This window comes from Oncorhynchus gorbuscha, linkage group LG19 (genome assembly GCF_021184085.1).
Source record: "Oncorhynchus gorbuscha isolate QuinsamMale2020 ecotype Even-year linkage group LG19, OgorEven_v1.0, whole genome shotgun sequence".
NCBI lineage: Eukaryota > Metazoa > Chordata > Actinopteri > Salmoniformes > Salmonidae > Oncorhynchus > Oncorhynchus gorbuscha.
In genome coordinates, this window is record NC_060191.1 from 67,832,750 (window position 1) to 67,844,981 (window position 12,232).

At 49.7% G+C, this 12,232-nt stretch overlaps 1 protein-coding gene and 1 long non-coding RNA gene across 2 annotated transcripts in view; both read left to right on the top strand.

The window, feature by feature from the left end:
- Positions 1 to 1,438, top strand: part of LOC124006382 (cGMP-dependent 3',5'-cyclic phosphodiesterase-like) — a 199,025-nt gene extending 197,587 nt beyond the window's left edge. The window contains exon 30 of the mRNA XM_046316372.1: positions 222 to 1,438. Coding sequence (XP_046172328.1) covers positions 222 to 471 — 250 coding nt within the window. The 3' untranslated portion in view covers positions 472 to 1,438. The remainder of the gene's footprint in view (positions 1 to 221) is intronic.
- A 4,844-nt stretch (positions 1,439 to 6,282) lies between these two features.
- Positions 6,283 to 8,024, top strand: LOC124006122. Its single transcript, XR_006833735.1, has 2 exons — positions 6,283 to 7,130; positions 7,182 to 8,024. It is a non-coding gene; the product is annotated as an uncharacterized LOC124006122 (long non-coding RNA).
- Positions 8,025 to 12,232: the final 4,208 nt, after the last annotated feature.

Here is a 12,232-nt window from a genome sequence, read left to right on the forward strand (position 1 = left end):
GCGTTTATCACTACTGAACAAATCACAACACAGCGTTTATCACTACTGAACAAATCACAACACAGCGTTTATCACTACTGAACAAATCACAACACAGCATTTATCACTACTGAACAAATCACAACGTTTATCACTACTGAACAAATCACAACGTTTATCACTACTCACCCACAGCACTTGCACCACCTAATGTTGTGTCCCCCACCCCTGTCCCCTGATAGGCTGCTGTCAGAGCTGTTACCAGGGGCATCAGAGCTGTATGAGCGTGTAGCGACCAATCGAGTGCAGTGGACAAAAGTTTCCCATAAGTTCACCGTCCGTGGGTTGCCTAGCAACAATAGCCTCGACTTCCTGGATGAAGAGTATGAGCTGCTGCAATCCCAGGGTGCGCTGGGAGATGACAGCCACTGCGATGACACCCACTGCCTCAACGGTTGCCTGGATGATGTGGTTGGGGGAAGGGGCCAGTGAACACACCAACCAATGGGAAGGGAGCCAGTGGTATCTCTAGGCCAATAGAAACATAAGGAAACAATTCCTTTTTATGTCCTCAGGCAGAAAGGGTGAGACTTTGAGACAGTTTGACATTTGATTGACAGCTGTCAATCTCTGAGGCTGAGCAAGATGGAGTGAACTCAGGAGGAACAATTCAGATGAATCATTTGACAGGAGGTGATTCTGACTAGTCAATTCAGATGAATCATTTGACAGGAGTTGATTCTGACTAGTCAATTCAGACGATTCCTGTAGATGTTAAATGTGACTGAACTCCTGTGAGGAAAGCAGAGAGTCGTGTTGACTCTTTTCATAACGAAGGTCACCGTTCATATTGTTCTGAGTTTGTGTTTTACACACAGGCTCCCAGACACCTAACAGGTCAATACCCATGTAATAACACATACCTTTCTTAGTTAACAGAAAGCTGTGTAGAACGAAGGACAGTTAAGGAATCTGTTGATTTATGTTGATTTAAGATCATCAGAATCCTTCCCACCAGCCCACACAAACCCTGATCAGCTGCTATGTCACTCATACGACTGCTTATGTATGCTGTATGTAGCCTACACCACGTGTGTTTCTCCCTTTATCTCAGCCAGCATTGAATTTATTTGTCATTTCTTAGGCATCATGTAAGTCTCTAGTTTGCCAATTATTGTATTTGTTAGTATATATGGAGCTCATTCATGGCCATTTGATGCCTGGTGGTTATTGAGGTAACTGTATCTGCAGTGTGTCAGGTAATGTGAGTGTAAGTTCCATCTTTTGGAGATGAGGACAGTTTGACAGTCAATGATCACTGGTCAGTGCCATCCTCATTAGCTAAAATCACACACACCACCACCACCACCACCACCACCACCACCACCACCACCGCCACCACCACCGCCGCCACCACCACCACCACCACCACCGCCACCACCACCACCACCACCACCACCACCACCACCACCAAAAACAACCACCACCCACCACCACCACCACCACCACCGCCGCCACCACCACCACCGCCGCCACCACCACCACCAAAAACAACCACCACCCACCACCACCACCACCACCACCACCACCACCACCACCACCGCTGCCACCACCACCACCACCGCCGCCACCACCACCACCACCACCACCAACAACCACCAAAAACAACCACCACCCACCACCACCACCACCACCACCACCAACAACAACAAAACACCACCACCACCACCACCACCACCACCAACAACAACAAACACCACCACCAAACACCACCACCACCACCACCAACAACAACAAACACCACCACCAAACACCACCACCACCACCAACAACAAACACCACCACCAACAAACACCACCACCACCACCAACAACAACAAACACCACCACCACCACCACCACCAACACCACCACCAACAACCACCACCACCACCACCACCAACAACAACAACAAACACCACCACCACCACCACCACCAACAACCACCAACAACAACAAACACCACCACCACCACCACCACCAACAACCACCACCACCACCACCACCACCACCACCAACAACAACAACCACCACCACCACAACCACCAGCCACCAACACCAACAACCACCACCACCACCAACAACCAACACCACCACCAACAAACACCACCACCACCAACAACCACAACCCACCAACAACAACCACAACCCACCAACAACCACCACCACCACCACCAACAACAACAACAACCACCACCACCACAACCACCAGCCACCAACACCAACAACCACCACCACCACCAACAACCAACACCACCACCAACAAACACCACCACCACCAACAACCACAACCCACCAACAACAACCACAACCCACCAACAACAACAACCACCACCACCACCAACAACCAACCACCACCAACCACCACCAACAACCAACCACCACTACCAACAACCAACCACCAACCACCACCAACCAACCACCAACAACCAACCACCACCAACAACCAACCACCAACAACAACAACAACCAACCACCAACCACAACAACCAACCACCACCACCAAAAACCAACCACCAACAACCAACCACCACCAACAACCAACCACCAACAACAACAACCACCACCACCACAACCACAACCCACCAACAACAACAACCACCACCACCACCAACAACCAACCACCACCAACCACCACCAACAACCAACCACCACTACCAACAACCAACCACCACCAACAACCAACCACCACCAACAACCAACCACCAACAACAACCAACCACCAACAACAACCAACCACCAACAACAACCAACCACCAACAACAACCAACCACCAACAACAACCAACCACCACCACCAACAACAACCATCAACCACCACCACCACCAACAACCAACCACCACCACCAACAACAACCATCAACCACCACCAACCACCAACAACCAACCACCACCACCAACAACCAACCACCAACACCAACAACCAACCACCAACAACCACCACCACCAACAACCAACCAACCAACCACCAACAACAACCAACCACCACCACCACCAACAATCACGACCACCAACAACCAACAACAAACAACCACCAACAACAATCACGACCACCAACAACCACAACAATCACCACCACCAACAACCACAACAATCACCACCACCAACAACCACAACAATCACCACCACCAACAACCAACCACCACCACCACCACCAACAACCAACCACCAACAACCAACAACCACCAACAACAATCACCACCACCAACCACCAACCACAAACAACCACCACCACCAACCACCAGCAACAGCCACCACCATCAACCACCACCACCACCAACAACAACCAACCACCACCACCACCAACAACCAACCACCACCACCAACAACCAACCACCAACGACCAACCACCACCAACAACCAACCACCAACAACCAACCACCACCAACAACCAACCACCAACAACAACCAACCACCATCACCACCAACAACCAACCACCACCACCAACAACCAACCACCACCAACAACCAACCACCACCAGCAACAACCATCAACAACCAAACACCATCACCAACAACAACCATCAACCGCCACCGCCAACAACAACCATCAACCATCACCACCAACAACAACCAACCACCACCAACAACCAACCACCAACAACAACCAACCACCACCAACAACAACAACCAACCACCACCACCAACAACCACCACCAACAACCAACCACCACCAACAACCAACCACCACCAACAACCAACCACCACCAACAACCAACCACCAACAACAACCAACCACCACCACCAACAACAACCAACCACCACCACCAACAACAACCAACCACCACCACCAACAACAACCAACCACCACCAACAACCACCACCAACAACCAACCACCAACAACCAACCACCACCACCAACAACAACCAACCAACCACCAACAACCAACCACCAACAACAACCAACCACCACCACCAACAACAATCACGACCACCAACAACCAACAACCAACCACCAACAACCAACCACCAACAACCAACCAACCACCAACAACCAACCACCAACAACCAACCACCAACCACCAACAACCAACCACCAACAACCAACCACCAACAACAATAACTACCACCGACAACCACAACAATCACCACCACCAACAACCAACCACCACCACCATCACCAACACCACCACCAACAACCAACAACAAACAACCACCAACAACAATCACGACCACCAACAACCAACCACCACCAACAACAACCAACCAACCACCACCAACAACCAACCACCAACAACAACCTACCACCACCAACCACCACCACCACCACCACCAACAACAACAATCACGACCACCAACAACCACAACAACCAACAACCACCACCAACAACCAACCACCACCAACCACCAACAACCAACCACCACCAACAACCAACCACCACCAACCACCAACAACCAACCACCACCATAACCAACCACCACCAACCACCACCACCAACAACCAACAACAACCAACCACCACTACCAACAACCAACCACCACCACCAACCACCACCAGCAACCACCAACCACAAACAATCACCACCAACCACCAGCAACAGCCACCACCAACAACCACCATCAACCACCAACAACAACCACCAACCACCAACAACAACAACCAACCACCACCACCAACAACCAACAACCACCAACCACCAACAACCAACCACCAACAACCAACCACCAACAACAACCAACCACCAACAACAACCATCAACCACCACCACCACAAACAACAACCAACCACCACCAACAACAACAACCAACCACCACCAACAACCACCACCAACAACCAACCACCACCAACAACCACCACCAACAACCACCACCAACAACCAACAACAACCAACAACAACCAACCACCAACAACAATCATCCACCACCAACAACCACCACCACCAACCAACCACCAACAACAATCATCCACCACCAACAACCACCACCACCAACCAACCACCAACAACAACCAACCACCAACAACCAACCACCAATAACCAACCAACCACCAACAACAACCAACCACCAACAACCAACCACCAACAACCAACAACAACCACCAACCAACCACCAACCAACAAACCACCACTCACAACCAACAACCACCACCCACAACCAACAACCACCACCACCACAACCAACAACCACCACCACCCACAACCAACAACCACCACCACCCACAACCAACAACCACCACCACCCACAACCAACAACCACCACCACCCACAACCAACAACCACCACAACCAACAACCAACACCAACAACCAACCACCAACACCAACAACAACAACCAACCACCAACAACAACCAACCACCAACACCAACAACCACCAACACCAACAACAACAACCAACCACCAACAACAACCAACCACCACCCACAACCAACAACCACCACCACCATAACCAACAACCACCACCACCCACAACCAACAACCACCACCCACAACCAACAACCACTACCACCAACAACAACCACCACCACCACCCACAACCAACAACCACCACCACCACCCACAACAAACAACCACCACCACCCACAACCTACAACCACCACCACCCACAACCACCACAACCAACAACCAACACCAACAACCAACCAACCACCACCACCACCCACAACCAACAACCACCACCACCACCAGCAACCACCACCACCAACAGCCACCACCATCCAAAACCCACAAACAACAACCACCACCACCACCAGCCACCACCACCAACAGCCACCACCAGCCAAAACCCACCACCACCAACAACCACCACCACCAACAACCACCGCCAGTAAAACCTTTACAACAAGAGCCACTAACGGAGTCGATTCTCCAGATTCCTATTTTTTGTTTCTCTCTCTCGCTCTTTTCTATAAAATCCCAATGAAACACGTTATAGAGTGCAAGTGAAGCCCTTTAAATGATCCAGTGTCATTGCGCGTGTGTTTGTGTGTATGTGCGCGCATGCGTGTATTGCGAGTGTGTGTTGTACGGATCTGCCTTATCGTGCATCTATGCTGCCTTTCTCTGAGCTTCTAATGTTGGACCATAGATAGACACAGACCATACAGTATCTCCAGTGTTGAGGAACAGACTTATATCTGGACAGTGTTTGTGGGTGAGAGACAGAGAGAGAGACAGAGAGACAGAGAGACAGAGACAGAGACAGAGACAGAGAGAGAGAGAGAGAGAGAGAGAGAGAGAGAGAGAGAGAGAGAGAGAGAGAGAGAGAGAGAGAGAGAGGATAAAGAGAGAGAGAGAGAGAGAGAGAGAGAGGATAAAGAGCGAGAGAGAGAGAGAGAGAGAGAGAGAGGATAAAGAGAGAGAGAGGAGAGAGAGAGAGAGAGAGAGAGAGAGAGAGAGAGAGAGAGAGAGAGAGAGAGGATAAGTTCACTGTCTCACAAGTTTAACACAACTCCAATCAATCAGTCACCCAAATGTAATACTGATGTGTGTAACTGCTGCTCAGTGAAGCCGGAGCAACAACTCCCCCTCAGCACGTCATTTGTGTTTGTCAGGGCTTACATACTGTATATGTGGAAGAATTAAGGCCATACATGTGAATATATTTCTTAAGAGGGCATGTATATGAATTTATTCGTTAGATGAATGAACTGGTTTGGTTTGGCGCCTGGGGCATACAGGTTAATATATGTGTTAGGTGAGTGGGGTATGAGTGGGACTGCATACAGGTTAATATATGTGTTAGGTGAGTGGGGTATGAGTGGGACTGCATACAGGTTAATATATGTGTTAGGTGGTGAGTGGGGTATGAGTGGGACTGCATACAGGTTAATATATGTGTTAGGTGGTGAGTGGGGTATGAGTGGGACTGCATACAGGTTAATATATGTGTTAGGTGAGTGGGGTATGAGTGGGACTGCATACAGGTTAATATATGTGTTAGGTGGTGAGTGGGGTATGAGTGGGACTGCATACAGGTTAATATATGTGTTAGGTGAGTGGGGTATGAGTGGGACTGCATACAGGTTAATATATGTGTTAGGTGGTGAGTGGGGTATGAGTGGGACTGCATACAGGTTAATATATGTGTTAGGTGGTGAGTGGGGTATGAGTGGGACTGCATACAGGTTAATATATGTGTTAGGTGGTGAGTGGGGTATGAGTGGGACTGCATACAGGTTAATATATGTGTTAGGTGGTGAGTGGGGTATGAGTGGGACTGCATACAGGTTAATATATTCCGTAGATGATTTGCCCTCAGGATGTCTGTTTGTCTGACTTCCCTGACTTTGACATCATGTTGTTGTACAGATTTTAACTCTTCAAATGACATTCAGGTAGGCTGGCGATCTGAAGCCTTGCTCTAGTGCTGCATACCTGTGAACTCTGACCCCTGATGAACACAGATTAACTTCCTCTGTTCCCCTGCTGTTGTTATTGTTGTTTTCCTCCTCCATTCCAGATCTGCCTTCTTCGTGTGTGTGTTGATGATGATGCAGAAACTCTGATGTAGATTCAGTCTGACCTTTAATGATTACTTTTGACAGTTGTCGCTCATAAGTTTGTTTTATACGTTAGCGTTTTCGTGTCGGCGAGTCAGAGCTCCTTCATGTGCCAATCCCCGTCTTCACGGAAGAGCAGGATTCTTACCTGTGATGTAATGGCATAGGCTATATATAAATGTTGTAAATAACAGTTTATGAAGTATTACTTGATTCTATGTAATTATTACGATGAGGACTATTTTAATAATGTCATGTTATTTGCTGTGGTTGTAGTTGAATCATCTTATTCTCTCATTTCCATTGTGTCATTGAAGAACCCATAAGTTGTAGGGCTACAGATCAAACTGAAGGGGAGAAAAACCAAAATGATACGTCAACATTAAAGTGGATTCTAATTCTGACAACTGAAGCAAGACTGAAGTTGAGGAAGTATTTTGTTTTTATTGTAGGTGTAGACCAGTGTTGGTCTGTGTGTCTCTAAATGCTATATGGATAGAGGGCAGGTAGACCCTTCTGGAAAAAGAACACAAAGATTTTTTTTTTTTAAATAAATTTGGTTAAAGGAGAGCTGTTGCCTGCTCAAATTCATGTTCCACGCCATCATACAGTATTGACTACACACTAACACACACCAACACACACTTACACAAGCACACCAACGAATCCATGAGCTGGTAAGGTAAGAAGAAATATGTCATTCTGCCCCTGAGCATGGCAGTTAACCCACTGTCCCCAGGGCAGTTAACCCGCTGTCCCCCGGGCAGTTAACCCACTGTCCCCAGGGCAGTTAACGGGCAGTTAACCCACTGTCCCCAGGGCAGTTAACCCACTGTCCCCCGGGCAGTTAACCCACTGTCCCCCAGGCAGTTAACCCTCTGTTCCCAGGGCAGTTAACCCGCTGTCCCCCGGGCAGCTGACCCGCTGTCCCCCGGGCAGCTGACCCGCTGTCCCCCGGGCAGTTTAGCCACTGTCCCCCGGGCAGTTTAGCCACTGTCCCCCGGGCAGTTTAGCCACTGTCCCCCGGGCAGTTTAGCCACTGTCCCCCGGGCAGTTTAGCCACTGTCCCCCGGGCAGTTTAGCCGCTGTCCCCCGGGCAGTTAACCCGCTGTCCCCCGGGCAGTTAACCCGCTGTCCCCCGGGCAGTTAACCCGCTGTCCCCCGGGCAGTTAACCCGCTGTCCCCCGGGCAGTTTAGCCACTGTCCCCCGGGCAGTTTAGCCACTGTCCCCCGGGCAGTTTAGCCACTGTCTCCCGGGCAGTTAACCCGCTGTCCCCCGGGCAATTAACCCGCTGTCCCCCGGGCAGTTAACCCGCTGTCCCCTGGGCAGTTAACCCACTGTTCCCAGGGCAGTTAACCCACTGTTCCCAGGGCAGTTAACCCACTGTCCCCCGGGCAGTTAACCCACTGTCCCCCGGGCAGTTAACCCACTGTCCCCGGGCAGTTAACCCACTGTCCCCCGGGCAGTTAACCCACTGTCCCCCGGGCAGTTAACCCACTGTCCCCCAGGCAGTTAACCCTCTGTTCCCAGGGCAGTTAACCCGCTGTCCCCCGGGCAATTAACCCGCTGTCCCCAGGGCAGTTAACCCACTGTCCCCCGGGCAGTTAACCCACTGTCCCCCGGGCAGTTAACCCACTGTCCCCCGGGCAGTTAACCCACTGTCCCCCGGGCAGTTAACCCACTGTCCCCCGGGCAGTTAACCCACTGTCCCCCGGGCAGTTTAGCCACTGTCCCCCGGACAGTTAACCCGCTGTCCCCCGGGCAGTTAACCCGCTGTCCCCCGGGCAGTTAACCCGCTGTCCCCCGGGCAGTTAACCCGCTGTCCCCCGGGCAGCTAACCCACTGTCCCCTGGGCAGTTAACCCGCTGTTCCCAGGGCAGTTAACCCACTGTCCCCCAGGCAGTTAACCCACTGTCCCCCGGGCAGTTAACCCACTGTTCCCAGGGCAGTTAACCCACTGTCCCCCGGGCAGTTAACCCACTGTTCCCCGGGCAGTTAACCCACTGTACCCCGGGCGCCAAAGACGTGGATGTTGATGTTGATTAAGGCAGCCCCCCCCTCACCTCTCTGATTGAGGAGTTGGGTTAAATGTGGAAGACACATTTCAGTTGAAAGCATTCAGTTGTACAACTGACAAGGTATCCCCCTTTCCTTTCCTTTCTCTTCCCAACACAAACACACACACACACACACTTGAGCCCAACAATGGCAGGAGAGTTTCACAGCCCCCTAATCCCAAATGCTGATCCCTGTCCAGAGGTCATTACAATACAGTACCCCATGGATATTCACAATAACACTGAAAGGAACAAGTACAAAACAGCTCATAAAGGACAATCCAGAGACACTATTTGCTGGTACAAAGAAGGGAACTTAAGTAACTTAATTCTCCACACAGACCATCCCCTGGCATGGTGCTATATTAACCAGACCATCCCCTGGCATGGTGCTATATTAACACAGACCATCCCCTGGCATGGCACATTGCTATAAGAGCACACTACCCCTACGCCAAGAGAGAGGGTATTGGCCCAGAGTGGAAACTCACAATACTAGACACTGAGGAAATTGAAACAACCTCTGTCAACGTGTACAAGTCTGGGACAGTAATGGTGCAGGGCATCCTCATGCAGTTCTAGCAAGACTTTAACAGGATCAAAGAGAGAGCACAGAAAGGGAACATCTCTCTCTCTGTAATGACAACCCCCCCACATCCACTGAGGGCACACAAAAGCTAGAAATCGTGCTCCTCACTGACTCAAATGGCAAATACATTCAAGAGAATAACACTTTCCCCAAACACAAAGTGGCTAAACTCTGGTGTCCAAACAGTAGGCATGTCCTGTAGCTGTTGTCAGAGGACAGACTAGGGTCCCCCAGCCACATCATAATTCACACGGGCACAAATGACCTGAAGGCCCAGCAGGAAAGGGTGGCAAGGGGAGTGATTGAAAAAGCTTCTTCCACTTTCTCCAATGCACAAGTGGTTATCTCCACCTTGCTACCAGAGAAGATATTCACCTTGCTACCATACAGTGGGTGAATGCAAAGCATTTCACATGACTGTGCCTCAAAACCTAATGTCTACCTGACCCACCACTCCACCCTGGACTTGACAAGCCTTTACAACCAGGTCCACCTCTACAAGGCAGCAATCCCAACTTTTTTCAGGACCCTGAAGGACGTCAACCTCAACCGCAGCCCCAGCACCTCACACTGAACAACAGAAGTCCCGCCCAGACCAGTGAGACACCCTCCTGAAGGACCTGCACTGAGAGAACCAACGCCAAGAGGACTTACTGTACACCCAGACCATAGCTTTTACCAGCCACACCCCACCCAGCTGAGACCACCTCAAACAAACATTTCCCGGGACTGTGAATTTCCTGACTCAGAACCTAATGTCTACCTGGGCCACCACTTCACCTTGGACTTCAACAACCTTTACGACCTGGCCACACCCTTTATAGACCCCCCCCCCAGGTCAAACCCCCCCTTGCCACCCGCCCCTGCAGCAAGGACCTCAACATAACAGCTGCACATAATGTATGCCCAGAACGTGAGCAGAGCAACAGGCCCAACCTCCAATAATGTACCCCGCCCCAAGCCCCATCCTGCGACCTAAGAGGTATGTATCAGATGCTCAACATGCTCTGCTCACAGCTACTGTGATGGCCAGGGACTAAACCACGCAAAACAACACTAGACACGATGGAACACAAAGCTTTTACTATCTCATCCTAGGATATACAAGGTCTGAGGTCATCTGCCTTTAGCCCAAAGAGCAGGAACCCGGACTTCATCAAAGAAATCGGTAATACAGACGTTGTCATCCTACAAGAAACCTGGTATAGAGGAGACGGACCCACTGGTTGCCCTCTAGGTTACAGAGAGCTGGTAGTCCCATCCACCAAACTACCAGGTGTGAAAAACAGGAGAGACTCAGGGGGTATGCTAATTTGGTATAGAGCAGACCTAACCCACTTTATTACATTAGTCAAAACAGGAACATTTTACATCAGGCTAGAAATTACTAAAGAAATTATCTCAACAGAGAAAAATGTCCTCATGTGTGCTACCTATATCCCCCCACTAGAATCCCTGTACTTTAACAATGACAGGTTCTCCATCCTAGAGGGGAGATAATTATTGTAGGTATTGCCTTTACCTCTCTTATCCTACCTCATTTGCACATGTGGTATATCGATTTTTCTACTGTATTATTGATTGTATATTTGTTTATTACATGTGTAACTCTGTGTTGTTGTATATGTCACACTGCTATGCTTTATCTTGGCCAGGTCGCAGTTGCAAATGAGAACTTGTTCTCAACTAGCCTACCTGGTTAAATAAAGGTGTTCTCAACTATCCTACCTGGTTAAATAAAGATGTTCTCAACTAGCCTACCTGGTTAAACAAAGGTGTTCTCAACTAGCCTACCTGGTTAAATAAAGGTGTTCTCAACTAGCCTACCTGGTTAAATAAAGGTGTTCTCAACTAGCCTACCTGGTTAAATAAAGGTGTTCTCAACTAGCCTACCTGGTTAAATAAAGGTGTTCTCAACTAGCCTTCCTGGTTAAATAAAGGTGTTCTCAACTATCCTACCTGGTTAAATAAAGGTGAAATAAAAAAATAAACCATTTCCAGACATGTACTAGTGTATGGACGCCTAACTACCAGAAATGGACAAGAACCTGACACATCTCAGCACACAGGGGGACAAACACCTACCTGGAGGTGACAGTATTCCCTCCCCCATATGCCCCCCTAGACACAA